Genomic DNA, 17,688 nt, shown 5'->3' with positions numbered 1-17,688 from the left:
ATCCCTGGAACAACGGCTTGTCTTGCATATATCACAAGGCTCTTGCATTGTGTTGGTGCCAAAGACATCCTTTTCCTTAAGGGAAACAATCATCTAGTCATGGCTTAGATCAAGGGTGAGGTGTTGGATCTTTCAGATTCTGTCTGCATATTTGTTGAAGCTGTTATGAAGAGGCTAGTCTTGGTTTATTAAATTCAGAACCAAGTTGATAGGGGAAGCTGTGGATCAGAACCAAGGCATGCTGAGAACTCCAAAAATAAAAATCCTTTGAGTTGGGGTGTTTATGCATTAACAAAGTATTTTCAGGAAGAACAGTGAGGATTCCAGCATCAGGGGTTTGCTGAGAGCTAAGGTTCAGCTAAACTGACAGAGCTGAGACTGAGAGGCAAGTTTATAAAGCACCTGCTTGTTGTGTTTGTGGCACTGGAGCTTTTAATCCATATTTTAGTGGATACTAAATGTGTAAAACCTGTGGAACAATACCCAGTGATGGCAAACTTTAAAGTATTTCAAAACCTAGACTAAGTCTGTTTGTCTAGTATTCTAGTCTTGTTGCCAAATGCTTGAAGGTGGTACTTAGTATCTCTCTGTGTCTGGCTGGTACTTTGGTTGGACACAACTGTAAACCTCAGCTTCATTGAGTTGCCTGTTATTTCCTTTGAATTATTTTATTTCTCCTTCTAGTGTTTTGCCTAAACTCATTATTTCCTTCAGTGTTTAATAAAATTTTTTCTCAGTATCTTCTCTCTTTAATGACTTCCCTTGATTGTAACTTTCTTGCCAGGCCTTTCTCTTCTTGTAATTGCAGCTACTTATGTCTTCTCATTCTCCTACTAGTTAATCATTATCTTGTCCCTAGTTTATGCCTGTCTTGTCTTCCTGTCTCATGTTACGGCTTCCTTTTCAGATGCCAAATAATCTTTCTTGGTCTCACTATCTCTATTCACTGCCACAGTATTTTATAAGCACTTTCAGTCATATTTTCTTGCTGCTCTTTTGGGCTTTGGCTACACTAGAGCAATTAGTGCTTACCTGTGTTTGGATGCCTCTGCAAGCCTGAAAGCTATCCCACAGCAATGTTTGTTAAAAAATTCTGCAAATTTTCTGCAATATTTGAGCTGTGTTCTACAAGGAAGATCCACATGTCATCAGCCAAATCATTCTCCACTTGGGATACCTGCTGTAGATGACACATGCTGTATAGTAATTTCCCATAGTACAAGAAAATTTCTACTCTTCTGATACAACATGAGATTTCTGGGATTTCCTTGTCTAAGTCGCGTTGTTTTCCTGGATTTATTACACTACTTTTTGTTTGTTATTGGAAGTTTGTGAAATGTATTTGGAGAACCACAGAAGCAGTGTGCTATTCGCTGCCTTTGGGTATCTGAATTCTTTGAAATATGGATACTGGCACAGCTGAACTCTTAAATGTGGAATATTCTGCCCTCTGATTGGATGTGCAAATATTTTGCCTAATTGGATACAGTTTGCTCAGAAGAACAGTTTCATGAGGAAAGCTCGAATGAGTGCTACAGTTGGAATGAAACATACCGACCCTTCCTGGAGAGGAAGGACACCTCTCCTTTCATAACAGATGAGGATTATGTTCTTGGTACTTTCTTCATCCATGGACTGCAAGATATTCTTGAGCCAGTTTGGAGCTCTATCACTGGATTTTAAGAGGTTGCCATGAAGAAGGCTGGCTGAGGAGGACGTTGCTTCTGTGGCATAGACAAAGACATTGTGGTGCAGAGCCCCCCACCAGGATCTTGGGACTAAATCATCTTGAGCTACAGAGTTGCAGCATTAAATAAGTGAAGAAGCCATCTTTCGAAGTGTGCTGAACAGAAGGAATCAGGTATGTGTATTTGTGTTCAGTGTGTCTAAGTAGTCCCTGTCAGTGCATAGTAAAGCTCCTGGGGAAAGATCTGAGCAGTTTTCTGTTCTATTGGTTGTGGCCACTTAAAATGCTGAAGCACAGAACATGGCAAAGCAATAAAATTTTAGCAGGAAGGTTTATAGTGGGTACAATGGTTTCAACAGGTATGTCATATTTTTATGATGAGTATACCAGTGCAGGATACTTACTGCAAAATGGACTGTGAATAAACATATATTAAAACAAGGATGAGTATGTTATTCACAATTACATAATAGAAATCTGCTATTTGTGCCAATGTTATTGAATGCAGTGTGACTTGTTCAGTGATTTGAGCACTAATCTTATAGAGAGGAGCAGTGAGCAAGTCCCCTGTCCAGGGATTTTGGTTGAAGGGTTTGGGGGAGATGTTGGAGAAGTCTGTAATAAAATAGCTTGGCTAAATGCTTTGGTGGCACCCATGCCATTAGTTTGGTAGATCTTAGCTGTGCATTCCATATATACCATTTTCTTCCTAAACTTCTTTAATTCACTTCTAACTGAAAAGTTGTTAGCTTGTGGTTTCTTCTACCAAGGAGAGAGTACTTGTACATGTTTGAACTGTTCTATAGCTTAACATCTGCATGTGCAGAATACGTTCATGTGGTTGCAGTCAATTGATTTAGTTTGTCTTAAGTTTCCTCCAGTGAATTACAGCATAAACATTTGCTTTAGTAAGGTGCTAGTACGAATTAAACTTAGATGCTGGTTGGAAACTGGTATTTATCAGTATCAACATATTAAAAACTTTCTAAACTTTGTCTGAATCTTCTAAAATAGACTCGGAAAATAGAGTCTATTTCTAGAGAAATAGAAATTGTTTCTATTTAATTGAAAAAAATCTACTTTAAAAAAAAAATGGAACTGTCTTGCTTTGAGTTCTTGATGCCCTTTGGAATTGTAGGTGTAGCCAAGGTAAGGTAGTTGTAGGTGTAGGTATAAGGTAGTAAGCAAGGCTTCCTCTTTTTCCCGTTAATTGATTTCTTAACTGTGAGTGAAATAGCTGCTAACTAGTCAAATTAGAATGAATATATGCTGTCTTCAAAAGAGATTTCTGTAGCCAAAATCCAGTTTCCAGGTCAGCAGACTTGCTGGTTCTGGTTGTAAAGCCAGTGATTTTTATCTTTGCAGTGATATTTCTATTTTCTTTTCTGTAAAATTCAGCAGTCTAGGTACTGTTTGTCATGTGAATAATACATACCATTTCAATTGCTTAATTAGAGCATGTCACTCTCAGACCTTAGTATCAGTTCCTGCACTTTTTAAATCCAACAACAAAAAAGCCTAGCTTTTTCATGTTTCTTAAATACTTTGCTCTTCCACAAAATAATATAACATGATACACAGCTGTTCTTCTGGTGTGGCTTTGACTTTTTCTCCAGTTCCTTGACTTGGCGACCTTTATTTCTCCTAGCACCGTGTGTTAGAGAGGGAGAGAAGTAGTGTACTGCTACATGTATGATCAAGAAATTAACATGCTTTAAGCATATTTTTGTCCATGTTTCTCCTACTACTTCTGTGTAAAAGGAACGCTTGGTCTTAATGCAGTCTCCAAATGTCAATGTTTCCTCCTACGCTTTTAATCCCACAACAGAATAGTTTGGTGCAACAATTGATATTTTGAACTAGATAGGAAATTGCTTGCTTTTTTTTTAATATAAGTATAATGGTGTATACTGTTCATAGATCTTTTTGACTTTCTTTATTTCTTGTTTCAGGACCTACTTGGTAGCAAGACAACAAGTGGAAAATGTTGGTACATCCATTATATGGAAGGAATGTGACCCATCTGGGAATGACAAAGTGCTTGATAAATCAGAGCTCAGCTTTCAACAATTGGGAAATGGGCAAAAAAGTCTGAAAGAAAAAAAACCTTAAATAACAAGACAAAATTAGTCAGGAAGACTGAGAATTCATCAAGGGCCATCTCTGATTAGAGAAACAAGACTTCAAAAGAGACATTCAAACTTTTGCTGAAGTCCTTGTAGGGACTGCCTTGCACTTAGTGTAAAGAAAGTTTGGTCACATTTTCCATGATGTCACGCTTTTTGGGGAACCTCAGTGGTTTTTGCTGAAAAGCATTGGTATAACTTAAGTGAAAGGTGTCAGCTAGACTTTAGTGAATCAATGATGGTATCTCCTAATGTCTTGTATCTGAAAATACATCAGTGCTGATAACACTTGAGGTAGCTACTTCATTTGGATCTCAAATCCTCTATCAGCTAAAGCATTAGAGGTAGTATGTTAAGCAAGTATCTTGTTTAAAAAACAGTACAATGTAGGCATGTCAGTAGCATTGCCACTTTAGTTGTTGCAATACCTGAGAGCTTCTGATACGTATAGTCCCCTCTCTACTTCTGATCCGTAGGGTTAGACAGCATAAGCAACATAGTGAATGGTGCTGTGAGATACACCAGCTGTCAATCCGCCTTGCTTGTTCCAGCAGTCTTCAGTGCATGCACCTGTTTGTAGTTGAACCATTGTCCAAGTTAATGAACTTCAGCACTGTGGGAAGCAATGACTCTGAAGATGAAATAATTTATTTTCCTAATTGTAGACTGACTTTGTCCTTATTTGAAAGGAAAATGATTTCTAATACTAAGTTTTTTAGAATTAGTTTCTGAGATGTTGATGCTGTGCTTATTTGCCTTCCACCCTCTTTAAATGTGCAATTTCTCCTAATTTGTTATCATGCCACACACAATATATAGATAGGAAAATCATCTGCCTCTCAATTGTGCTTGAGTTACTCTTGGGATTCAAGGTGTGTATGCAGATTGATTTACAGGTCCTGCAAGTCAGGATATCAAACTAGTCCTATTCCTTGGAAGCATTATATGCATGTCATATGAGTGATATGCATACAAAACGTGTATAATACAGCTCTACAGTATCTAGTGAGAACTTTGGAAGATTCTGTTGCTCAAACAAGTGTGGTTGTCCATGGTGGCAAAACAACTACTGCCGCTACTTAATGATTGAAATTCTTATTCAGCTAGTCTCAAACTTTCCGCTGAGTTGGAGACATTTCTTTTCCCCTGATTCTGAAGCTGCTGCCTAGTTGTGTTCCTACTAGGAGTTTTTATGCTTTCCTGTAGAAATACAAACTACTAGTTGGACATATAAGTGTTCTGTGCAGGGTTATGCTTGAGCTACCCAGGTTGTTTCCTGACTGATGTTCAGAACCTGCAGCAGCAAATAGCTGTACAGAGAAGAAGCATCCTGCCTAACTTGCTACTTACTTGAGAATGTGCTCTGAATTTGACTATACTTGGCAGGAAAGAAGCTGATGAATTTTGGCACTGTTTCCTGTAGTTTTCTTGGACCTTCAGGAACCTTACTGAACCTACTGAAGACCATGAATGCATTTCTTGCACAATACCAGAGAGCAGCATTCTTGAAAGCCTTGCCATGCATAGTCTGGGATGTGGAGTAGGAATTAATCTTTGAAAGAATGGATTGTGGATATGATATGACGTCACTTCATGTAGGGCAAGCCATATTTTTGGAACTGTATCTACGTTATACTGGTGCAATTTTCTTTCCATTCCTACCTGAACTCTGTGATAACTGAGTTAACTCACTCTTTGCCCTGAGTAGTCTTTTCTGTAAATACACAACATTCTTTAGTTTGCCTGATTGACTAATACAGACTTTGAGAAGCTCCTTAAGTGTAAAATTATTCTGCATCTCAGAGGTCCTCGTATGTAGATGTGTTAAAACACAAGATATTAATTGGCTATAGCAAATCTCAAATGACCTTACTAGTGGGTCATTGGTGTTCAGCAAGTACATTCTGAAATCTATATAACATATCCAGTGTTAACTCTGAGTAACTTATCTTTTTAGGAAATGTTACGGTTTTGACTGTTCTTCAAGGGTAACTTGAGTCCTTGTTGTGTTTTCATATTAAGGACACCTTTGGCTACTGCTAAAGTATCTTACAAATTTAAATTCCTTTGTGATACTAAAACATGTTCCAGAGGACTTGATGTTTGACTGTAAGATGCCATCTGCTCAAGTCAACTGTAGCATATTTTCAGAAGATATCTCAAGTGTAGCATAACGATGCTGAACTTTAAACTGAAAAATGGATCTTGGTTTGTTTGGGGATGTACTCAGAAGACTGTCAGGTCTAAGCACTTGGTGGCTCTGAGTAACATCATGCAACTATGAGGAAGATACGCTTTTAACCTAACCGTTTTCATCTGCTGTAGATTTTTCTCAGGTTATTTAGTATGACAGCTAGTTGTACTCTTGTCATTAACACAGGACAATCAGGAAAGAGTTAAATTAATTTTTGTTGGACTTGCACACTGAAACCTTTGGGTAGTGCAAGCAAAGACCTTAGTTTAACTTACTGTTGAGCTTAGCTTCTTTGTCTTAAATCTCTGTCTTAATTCACATCTCCCATACTCTTCTCATTTTTTACTTCTTGGTGTTTAGAAACTCTTCTTTTTGTTTGAGATACATTTTATGTACTTGCTTTTGTGCTTAGCATTGCTTTTTGTGTGCAGTGTGAAACCTGACTTTTCAGTCTGAAAAAACTGGGACAGGTAAGGAATATGGGACTGCTTTGAGGAGTAATCTGGGGCAGAGGCTGCAAGACCAGGCCAAATTAGTGCCTTTATAGCATGAATAGAGCAGTCTTTCTAGGTAACTCTGAGAACATTTGTACTTCTGTTGTATACTTTTGAGATGAAAATATGCAGTGTTATGTCTGTTTGGGGAATTAATTGTAGGGAGGGAGAGACCAAATTTCAAACTGGTACATAAGCATGGCAAGAATACTGTTAAGTCACTGTGCATTAGTTGTGTTGAAATCTGTCTCTTCACTAGAAATTAACCATGTAAAGTTTGAATAGTGTAATAGTGTTACTGTCTTGAACTTAGTGGACCACTGAAACTACATTTATATTTTGATTTCTTATCTCTGTCTTGAATATGTTTAAGTACCCAGATTTGTATCAGACAATAAATACAAAGTGCATGCTTTCACCCTCCTTACTAAGCTCTGTTAGCGAAGTTATAACAGGATGTGTTGGCTGTCATGCAACTGCTTGTAATCTTACCAAATTGGCTAGGTATCTGGGTTAGAATGTGGCTGTTGCCCGAATCAATATTATGTCTTTAAATAGGAGAATTCCATGAAAAGGGGCAAGATGTTTACCTTCCCCAAGGGACTGAATATACCTCTATAATGTGGGTGGCATTAACAATCAAATCAGTGTAATAAAGAAATTTTTTAATTAAAACATGATAATTAATGGCTTTCAAATCTGTTGTTTCTTATATTGGTTGGTTTTAATACTATTTGTTGTGTTTAGCCATATCCAGAAGATCCAGCAGTGTACAAACCACTCTCCCAGGAAGAGCTGCAGAGGATAAAAAATGAAAAGAAACAGAAACAAAATGAGAGGAAACAGAAGATATCAGAGAATCGCAAACATTTGGCCAGTGTACGGGTTGTACAGAAGAACCTTGTCTTCGTGGTAGGGCTATCTCAGCGCCTAGCAGATCCAGAGGTGAGCAGTTCACACTTGCAGATCTTGCTCTTAACTTGCTGCCATGAAACATTGGAATACCCTTGTGTCTCCCTGAAGGGTATAAAAGGAAGCTCTGTTGAAAAGGGTCACTTCTGTGAGGCCCCCTCTTCTTAAGGGAACTTAGCTTCCTCCTCCAAAATAACATCAATAAGTGTTTGTCTCTGTTTTAGGGAGTATAGATGGTCTGTGGGTTTTTTATTTTTTTTTTTTTTTCTGTTTTTTTTGGCGGGGGGAGGGGGGAGATGTTGTTCTTTGTATTTGTTTAATAATGGGAGCTTGGTTTTTAAGCTAAAAATAAGCATAAGGACTTTTTAGGTGCTCATTTTCCTAGGTTGGATCTGCTGGCATTATACAGCTATATCATGAATCACCAATTCTAAAATGGGAGCTTGGTTGGATTACAAATAACTGATACACAGTATCTCACAAACCTGTAGGGACAGAAGAAAAAAGCCAGCACTTGGAAGTATACACTAGGAAGGAACATAAGGATGATGTCCTTAAGAAGTTGTGGGGGAAAAAATTAATAAGAGGAAGACCTCGGAAAGAGTTGGTTTGCTACTCTGCATCATCAGAAATAAGGTTTTCATCTGAGAAAACTGATTGTGTTTAGAATGTTTTATTTACTTCCATCATCAGTCATAGCTGCAGGCGGCCAATGGAATAAGTGCTAATGAGTGAAAGTATCTTGAATTAGAATATGGAGGAAATGTACTACAGGATAAGATAAATGTCTTCAAAATTATGGTGCCAGATTAAATACACCTTATCAGACTAAATTATCTAGAGAGCTCTCAAACAGAAGTGGCTCTTTCTGAGGTCTCAGAGTATGGTCTGTACTTTGGTAGACCAAAGAACAAATGTAAAAAGCTGCTTTTAGTGAAGGAGGAAAAAAACAGGATAAGGGAAGAGAAAAAATCAAGTTAAAACTGATCTGGTGTATAACACTTCAGTATGTACTAAAATATAGCAGCAAGTATTTGCAAGCAACTGTCAGCACTGGCTTGGGGCTATTTATCATTGAAAAATGCAATATGAATTTGTTATTGAAATTTGGTTTCTTTGACCAGATGGAGGATTTGTAATTAAGAGAAATAGTGATAAATACAGTTGATTTAAGAAACTTTTTTAAACCTCAGATAATTCTACACTGAATACTTGAAGTAACTAGGAATGGGTTTATTGGGGGATGAGGATGTGCTGTATTAGGTATTTTGGTAGCAGTATTCTCAGTGACATATGAGAAAATGTGTACTTACTGAATATTGAATATAGCACAAGGTGACTTGATCTCCAAGAAACCTAGCCTGAGAGAGATGAGCTAAAAAAATATACAATATATTCAAGTTTTCTACTTAAGCAGGCAAAACTCTTTCATAAATTGAGATTATTTGGAATGGGAGCTTGGCTGTTATGTGCTGTTTCTGGAAATAGGTCTGTGGATCATAGTGGAGTACAGGTGGATGCTCTTGGGTTGACATGCTCTTACGAAACTTGTGAAGGCTGTGCTGTCATATTGTGCCAGGATTATAGTCTGCAATATGCTTGAGTAAAAGGGAAGTTTCTTCAGGATTGTCACTCTCTTCTGGATGGATGCCTGGAGGGTGGGTGTAGTATGTTTCAAGAGGGTGTAGACCAAGTGAAGAGCAGTCAGAAGAGCCCAGTGAATGACTGGTTGTCTATACAATGTGCCCTGTGGTTCTTTGGGATGTTCCAAGTGTGATGCTCTTAGTTATTGAAGATATTGATGCTTGCTTGGGAAGGGAGAGGTGGTAGTTCAGTTCTTGGATCAGTACAGTTTAACTGCCCTATCCAAGATGGAGTAGGGGAAACAAATCTTCCTTTATAACCTCTCAGATTATTGTCTAGAACTAGAAATGCCCTTATTTTGTCTAGCTTCAGTCTGAGTAGTCAGTACTTTTGCATCTTCTTCCATCACAGAAATGGAAAAAAAAAGGCTTTTGGTGTAAATGTGTCAGATAGTTCATTGGCACACAGGTAACGGTTATTCAGCAGAGTTGCTTAATATGCTGGTGATGTTCTTGCTTTGCACAGGGTGCCTAAATGATGTGTTAGTACTAACTGATTCCAGGAAGGGCAAGACGGGTATTTTTTTTCCTTTACAGGTGTGATAGTCACTCATTCATTTTGGCATGATGTTGATTCTGAAATGTTTTTTCTTGCCCCTGGAAATTTTCCTATATTGTCGTCCTCTGCTTAGTCTGGTCTTTGGAAAACTTGTGACCACTTGAGCTAATTGGTTTACTCCCTTTTTCTTTGGAGTGTGGGGCAAGGCAGTCAGGATTCAGCATTTTGTAGCTAGTAATTAATATAGCTGGATGCAAGTTTAAGGTGTATGGTTATGTGGAAAACTAGAATGAACTAGTGATTTTTATTTTTTAAAACAATTTATAAAATAGATATATACAGGAACTTCTTATGCTGAATGGGATATATTTTGCCAGTGTGGGGTTTGGGTAATCAGAGTACTGAAAGGATTTTTTAAAATACAACGTAAAATGTGGGATATTTGTCATTAAAATTCTGCAGTGGCAACACACTTTGTATTGCAAGTAACTGTTTTTACGTGGGAAAACAAATCTAAATCTATATGCTCCTCTTTGTAGGAGAGACCTGTTTTTTATTAGTTAAAGGTTTTTAGCTGCACAGTTTCACAGAAGAATAAGTACACCTCTGTAGGAATTATACATATACCACTTGAACTTTCTTTTCTTGCAGGTTTTGAAACGACCAGAATATTTTGGGAAGTTTGGTAAAATACATAAAGTTGTCATTAATAACAGCACATCATATGCAGGCTCACAGGTAAGTCAGAGGGCTTTGTAGTTTTTTAATTTTAATTCCTTTAGAGAATACACATGTGCAGAGGGAATCTAGGGCTCCCTATTTCTGATTAAGCAATAGGTAAAAGTGAAAAAAAAAAAAGGCATTGCAAGAATCAAATTACTGTTAAGTTACTGGGGCATTTTCCAACCAGACTCTCAAAGCTGGGTGCAAAATGCAACACAGAAAATTGGGAGACAGGGTGAGAAACTTTAAAGCAGCAGCAATATGGCATTTAGTCACTAATCTGCATTTTGGGGGTAAAATGCCTTTTAAGTATTTTTAGAACAGTCATGCAACATACTGATGCATTTCTTCTTTTCTTCATTCTTTATGCATCACATACGAGTTTTTATGACTTCTGCCTTTTTTGTCAGTTTCTTGTTAAAAACATTGAGCCCTGAATATACCAGTTTATGAAGTGAGCGGCTAAGAAGGTGACTCAATGATCAGATCCGTCTGGGGAAAGACGAATAACAAGTAAATAGTGTATGTTCTCTTTCTAGGGTCCAAGTGCCAGTGCATATGTAACCTACATCCGGTCAGAAGATGCCCTCAGAGCCATACAGTGCGTCAATAATGTGGTGGTAGACGGCAGAACACTTAAGGTGGTAATATTTTTATGTTTTCATATGTATGTTCGAGACCACTAGTATCAGGGCATCGTATACAACTTTGTTTGTGTGGGTATGCTTGTATTGCTGAACAAGAATGTCCAGTGCGTTGGCTTTTGACTTCTTTTCCTGGTAATAATCTCAAAGTGGGAGTTCAGTGAGCAACCAGCAGGCAGTGTTTTGGTGGGTTAGCAGGTAACTTCTTAAAACAAAGTTTGAGAGAAAGATATGTACCTCCTCCCCATCCTCACAGTGGCTTTTCTGTTGTATAGCATAATAGTACAGTGTGAAAACTCACTGTTTGCTTTTACAGAACATTTTTGCAGTCTATAAGCCACACCTCTCAAAAGCTCCCTGGGAAATTGATTTTTTTTTTTCCTTTTGGTGTCTTTGTAAACAGGTTTTCAGGCTGATTTGGCCAAATTGGTGGCTATAAAAAATCTAGTTAATATTTGTTTCCTGACCCTGCTGCTTGTCTCCTTATGATTATGCAAATATTTACTGAGGCTCTTACTGTGGAATTTATTTAGATTGGATGAAAATAAAAATGCATCCTAATTATCTAATCCTCAAGAATATGTAGATTTCTTACAAATGGACTTTTTATTCCATCTGCATCAAAAATGCATTATGATGGAATTTCAAATCTTGAGGTAACTTTTTTTAAATATAACTTTTTTATCTTATATGGTTTAAGACATTCTTAACCTCCAGTACTTAATTATTTTTTTTTTCCTTCAGGCATCATTAGGTACAACAAAATATTGCAGTTATTTTCTAAAAAATATGCAGTGTCCAAAACCAGACTGCATGTATCTACATGAGCTAGGTGATGAAGCGGCCAGTTTCACAAAAGAAGAAATGCAGGTAAGTGTAGTGAATGGGAAACGCATGAAATGTGGCATGGATGTTTTACTGTCTGTGATTTAGTCTAATGTGTGCAATGTGTTTGCTGAATGTTATGGCAGTGCTGAATTTTGAACTCCAAGAGGTGATCAACCAGTTGGATATTGCAAAGAACAGGTAGTGCAATTTTTTCTATTGCATGCTGTTTTTAAAGTCTGAGAAGTCAGGTGAGTATTCATGAGGCAAAAAGATGGAGATTAAACTCTTAACCAAAAATTCAAATAACCTGAGCTAACTGCTTCCCCTTTTTTCGTACTAATGTAAGGTAATGTTATTTTAGATCTGTATGAAAGAAGCTACTACAAATATGGGTTTTCCTGTAAAATTGGTGTGTGTGGACAGTTACCATGGATTGACTCTTGTGCTGTGATTGACCATGCTGTCTGAATCCCAGTAACCCTTTTAGCCTATGAAGTGTTTAGAAACCATTTGCAAATAAAACATTGAGGGTAACTATAGTAGTACATAAAAAACAATGCTAAGATTTTTTTTTTTTTTTTTACTATCTCAGTATCAAAATACTTACTGTCTAGGGTAGGGAACCAAGTAAATGGATAGCTTTACTGCCTCAAATGTGGTGGATTCTGAGGTCTTTAGGGTCTGGCTCTGTCCCTCTACATGAGGTATGGTAAAGCTTTTAAACTCAGTCTCAGGTATGCCAGCCTTGCATCCATGCTGTAGTTCTTGCATGTGGTCTGTCCATGAAGCAGAGAGTCTTCACCCCTAGTGCCAGCACAAATGTTGTTCTAGTAGAATTTTTTTGATATGTTAGGCTGCTGTAAGCCAGAAAATAAGGAAGAATGTTCATATCTATTAAATACTTTCTACAAATTATTTCTGAGGATTTCAGCAGATAATTGCAATAGAAGGAAAAATTCCAAGGACAAGTTGCAAACCAGGCCACCTTCCCTGTTTGTTTCCCTGTATTTCTCTCACCACCTAGATCTGTTACGTAGACATGTTTGAGGGTATGTTCTGTCTGGTCGTCTTAGTTTTTTATAGAGCTGTCAGCCATGAATTTATTTAATCCATTTTGAACCTGTTGGTACTGCCAGCCCTTTAGTCTTTTGTGGCAGCAAGCCCCAGAAATTCACCAGCTGTTTTGTAAAGTGCTTTCTTTTGCCAGTGTTAAACTGCTCTCTAGTTACTTTTGTCAAGTGTCCCTTAATCTTAGCTTTGTAGTGCTTGCTGAAAGCAAAACCCCTTATTCACCTTATTCATTGCCTTTGTGATGTGGCAAAACTTCATCTAGTATCTCCCACCTTTCTCTCCAAATCATAGTTTCTGGGCTTTTAAACTTTTTTTAAAGCAGTTGCTCCATTTCTGTGATAATTTCTCTTGCACTTCTCTGTATTTTCTAGGTATGTCCTCCTTGAGATGCAGAGCTCAGATGCATGATGTGGGGGAAGCCAAGTTTAATTTCTCAGTTCTCAGTGTCTTATATGTAGTGTGATATGTGCTTCTTAAAAATTTTGGTTTAGTTTATTTGAAGTGGCCTTTTTAATGATACCCAGCACATCTTCTGAAGCTAGTGCATAATCAACTAACAGTTTCAGAGGTCTGTTGGCAGTAACCTCAGCATTTTTTTTCTGAGCTGTAACAGCCAGTTCACAGACCAGTAGAGGGTTACTATCATCTAGACTGCTTTTCCCTTCTTGTGTCATCTGACATGTCCCTGGTGAAGCTGATTTGCCACCGTTCGCTTGTTTGCCAGTTTCTCTGTGATTCTTTTGGAGCTCTTCATTATCAGCATGGCAGTTTATTACCCAAAAAGCTTGATATTGTCAGCAAAGAACTTGCTTTTCAGTCCTTTCTCATGCATGCTGATGGTGTTGTATAGAACTGACACTAGTCATCAGTCCTCATTGCTTGCTTCTGCACCCTAAGAGTTCTACCTTTGAACCAGCTTCAATTCACACAGGAACCTTTTCTCTCTTCCATGGCAGATTAGTAAATAACTGGTGTGAAACCTTATCAAAGATGTCTTTTAAAGTTTTGTGGATCCTCTTTATTTATGCTTACTGACTCTATAAAGAATTCATGTTAGTGAAACAGGGTTTCCCTTTAAAATAGATATTCAGATTCAATCCCACTGGCTTGTGTTTACCCATGAACTTCTATTTTAAAAAATTATTAGTTAGTAACCTTTGGAAGGATGAAGATTTACTTAGCAGCCTGTAGTTCACAGAATCTTTTCTACAGCCCTTTTTGTAGGAGTCAGTGGCAAACTGTCAGTCCTCTGGCCTGACTGCTGGTTAAAATTGATAGGCTACATACCTTGGTCAGGATTTAATTTTCATGTATGAGTTTCTTCAGAAGTCTTGAGTGGATTTTACTTCGTCTGGGTGGCTTGCATGAATCTTCCTTCCCTGTTCCTTGTTATATTGCTTAAACTTTTAAAAAATTTCTTACTGCTTTCTTAAAAGTAACTGGAAATTACACAACTGCCAAGTACATTGTTCTTTCAGTGTGCCAGCTTTCCTGCATTTGGGTTAGTGTCAGTGAATTTCCAGGTCCATTTAATGAGATTGAATGTTCATTGTTGCAGACTTTGACTCTGTATTTAAAAAAAAAATTGTCAATGGATGAATTTGTATTCTAGGTTAAATAATTAATAGAGCTAAATATTGTAGCAAACTAAAAAGAATTGGTTGAACTCCAGGAAGTGTCTGAAAGTGAAGCTGGGAATTGTAGGTGGGTTGGAGTTGCTAAGTTTGGCCTCTGGGTTGTCTGTTATAAATAAAACGCAATTACTGCAAGCTCCTATATAGGTTTTTAATCTTGTTTCTTTCTTGCATTTATGTGGCAAGTAAATGAATTTAAGACTGACCTCTGATGTACCTGGCCGTGATATTCAGTCTTTTGTCACTGAAGCAAGTTGAGAGATCCAGAGAGGTTTCTTCTTACTCAGCTGCTTAACGTTTGCAGTGCAAATCTGTGCATCAACCTAGCTGTAGTCATAGTTGGATGGTGAAAGAAGCTTTTCCAGGGTGCAGAATATCTCAAGGTGTGCATTTAGGTGAGCCATACTATAGAACCACAGTTTTTCCTACTACGGGTAGCAGCTTGGGTGTAGGCACTGACAAAGCGGGTAGGATGATGCACGCACCGGTTATTTCAACCCTTCCTGAGAGTTGTATAAATTGACTACATAAGGACATTTTCAGAATCAAACAGTAATGGAGAACTGGACAATTAAGTAGCAAAAGAATGGAGGCATAGATAGTGTTTAACTTGAAGTGTTCCGGTGAGATATGCAGTTGCTCTTCTAAAGGAACCCATAAGGGAATATAGTTTATCAGCAGTACTATTTTTTGTATTTGTCAGATATTCATGCTTAATTTTTTAAGAAAAAACATGCTATATTTTTAGGTTGTAAAATTTTTCTAGGGGTATGTCCATGTTGCCTGTGGACTAATTCCATTCCTGTTCCAACAAAATATTAAGGAATTCAGTAATGTAAAAAAAAAAAAAAAGTTTAGTTTTAGAAGTACAAGTAATGTGAGAGCTTTTAAATCAATACTGAAAATGTCACAGATAATAACTTCCGTGTTTCAGACTTAAGATTCAGAAGACCTGACCATAAATCTTGGCACTTGTTTCCTTTGCTAGAGGACATCTTCTAGTATCTGGAAACTAGATAAAAGCTATTGACAACTTCAAATTCACTGTTTTATTTTGCATCTTGATTCAACTCATAACAATACTTCACTTGCAAGTAATAATTCTTAGGTTGGAGTGTCATAACAACCTACAAAAACCATGAATGCTCATCTTGAATTTCAGATGTTACTTTAAATATTGGGGGTAGAAGTAGATCTTGCTGGTTTTATTTTATATATTAAGCCACAGAATGTTATCTGCAAGCAAGACTAAAAAATACTCTCTTCACTTGTCAGATTCTAGTATTTGGGAGTTGGATTGGACCTCCTCAATTTCTGAAAGCAAAAAGTTGTTCTCAATTGGTTCAGTTAACTGAAAGAATATTTCAATTCCTCAGCTATTAAAAATGATTTATCAGTTATTTCTTAAACCTCAGCTGTTTTATTAAGCCAATATAAAATTACTTTCATTTTGGAAGAAGTTTTTGTTTAAAAGGAACTCTTTGTTCCTTCCCATCTTCTGAAAAGCTTAGTATGGTTGATACATGAAACACAGACTGCCTTAGAGATGTAGCTGTTTGTGATTTCTAAGGTGTATTTGTGAAGGTCTTGATTAGAACTGAGGAGCAAATTTTCATAAGGTTGTAGGTGTTTTTCTGCTTTAGAAGTCTCAAAAAATTATAAATTGGTAGGTACATCCAAGTGATTTCTAGGCAACCTTTAGAGCCATTGAGATCACATCTGTGCTGAGAGTGAGAAGCACTGTTTTGAGTTTGAAAGGAGTGACCTGATGAGTTGTAAAGGCTAAATTACTAAGCTTTGGGACGTATTATATATATGGGCATATTATTTATACTTGGGGTATATTATTTATACTTGGGTATATTATATATTAAAAAAATTATAACTGTAAAAATATATATTAAACCAGTATTCATTCATTGTGAGTTTCTCTTTCCTTAGGCGGGAAAGCACCAGGAATATGAACAGAAACTACTGCAAGAATTATACAAACTAAACCCCAACTTCCTCCAGTTATCTACGGGTACAGTTGACAAGAACAAGAACAAAGTGACAGCACTGCAGAGGTATGATGTGTAACTACTGATGCTGGACTGCCTGGTTATGCTTTCTGATTATTCCAAGGAAAACTTTTATTCCTGTTTGATCCCCCAAGTTGCGTACTCTTTTAAGTACCTATTATATTATAAAATCTGACAGGTTTTCTCTGTGGAGAGACATATTGTTGTTTAGGACTGGTATTCTCCAATTTAGTGTTCCCACTGAAGCCGCTCCAAACCACACACCACTTGCTCACTCCTTCCACTTGCCTTCCCCTGCACCAGACAGGAGGGGAGAATTGGAGGCACAGAAGGTAAAGGTCAGAACAATTTCCTGGAAACAGCAATGAGATAAAAAAACAGTAACAGTACAAATGACAGAGGGTACAAGAAAGGAGTGAATGGTTCACAAGTGATTGCTCACCCTATGGAAACCCCCAGCAGTACTGACCACTCCCTGTGCCAGGCTATGCTGACCCATAACAGAACCCTTCCCCAGACCCCAGAAAATTACCTAAGGTGGTACAGAATTGATGCCTCCCGTGTCCTAGCCATGCCCCTTCCTGGCTACTGCAAAAATTTAACCCTGTCCTGGCCAGAACCAGGACACATGCACCACTTTGTTTTAAAACAAAGTGAGTGTATGTCTTAGGAAAGAAATGTGTTTCTGCATTTGGATCAATAGTTCAGAACAAGATATTCTTATTCTGGAAGAAGACCTTGTATTTTATATTTGCAAACCAAATGTATTTGTTAAAGACCAGATGCCTACTTTCTTGGTATGGTGTCATTATGAGTGCAGTCTGTATTCTTATTTCTGAGACACCTTATAATCTTGATATGCTTTTTTTACATCATGATTTATAGTTCAGTCCATATATTTTTTACTATGTTGTAATTACAGATATCACTTATTATGGCTTGCTAAAATAATATTCTGTTGAAGTAGTTTGTTAAGTAAGTTGTGAAAAGATTTCTGTCCATACAAGTATACAGTCACACAAAGATAAATTAAAGTCTGAGGTTACCAGTCCTTAATTATTCATTCAAATGGCATATTTAAGATAAAGAAATAAAAACTGTTGACAATTTCTTCCACTCCTTTTTGTAGGATTTTGATGAAGGAGATGGGGAGAGTGAAATGTGAAGGTTAGACTGCACTTCATATGTACCTTGGCCTTGTATTCAGGGTGT

General features: G+C 37.4%; 1 protein-coding gene and 1 long non-coding RNA gene across 6 annotated transcripts in view; both read left to right on the top strand.

The window, feature by feature from the left end:
- The window catches only part of CNOT4 (CCR4-NOT transcription complex subunit 4), a 78,148-nt gene that overhangs the window by 33,561 nt on the left and 26,899 nt on the right, over nucleotides 1–17,688 (top strand). For all 5 annotated transcript variants that reach the window (XM_032106434.1, XM_032106437.1, XM_032106438.1 and 2 more), the window contains exons 3-7: nucleotides 7,249–7,446; nucleotides 10,207–10,293; nucleotides 10,818–10,919; nucleotides 11,667–11,792; nucleotides 16,397–16,521. In XM_032106434.1, the coding sequence (XP_031962325.1) occupies nucleotides 7,249–7,446; nucleotides 10,207–10,293; nucleotides 10,818–10,919; nucleotides 11,667–11,792; nucleotides 16,397–16,521 (638 nt within the window). The remainder of the gene's footprint in view (nucleotides 1–7,248; nucleotides 7,447–10,206; nucleotides 10,294–10,817; nucleotides 10,920–11,666; nucleotides 11,793–16,396; nucleotides 16,522–17,688) is intronic.
- Nucleotides 3–4,644, top strand: LOC116442861. Its single transcript, XR_004239667.1, has 2 exons — nucleotides 3–1,861; nucleotides 3,640–4,644. It is a non-coding gene; the product is annotated as an uncharacterized LOC116442861 (long non-coding RNA).

This window comes from Corvus moneduloides, chromosome 4, assembly GCF_009650955.1.
Source record: "Corvus moneduloides isolate bCorMon1 chromosome 4, bCorMon1.pri, whole genome shotgun sequence".
NCBI lineage: Eukaryota > Metazoa > Chordata > Aves > Passeriformes > Corvidae > Corvus > Corvus moneduloides.
This window is presented reverse-complemented; position numbering and strand designations above follow the sequence as displayed.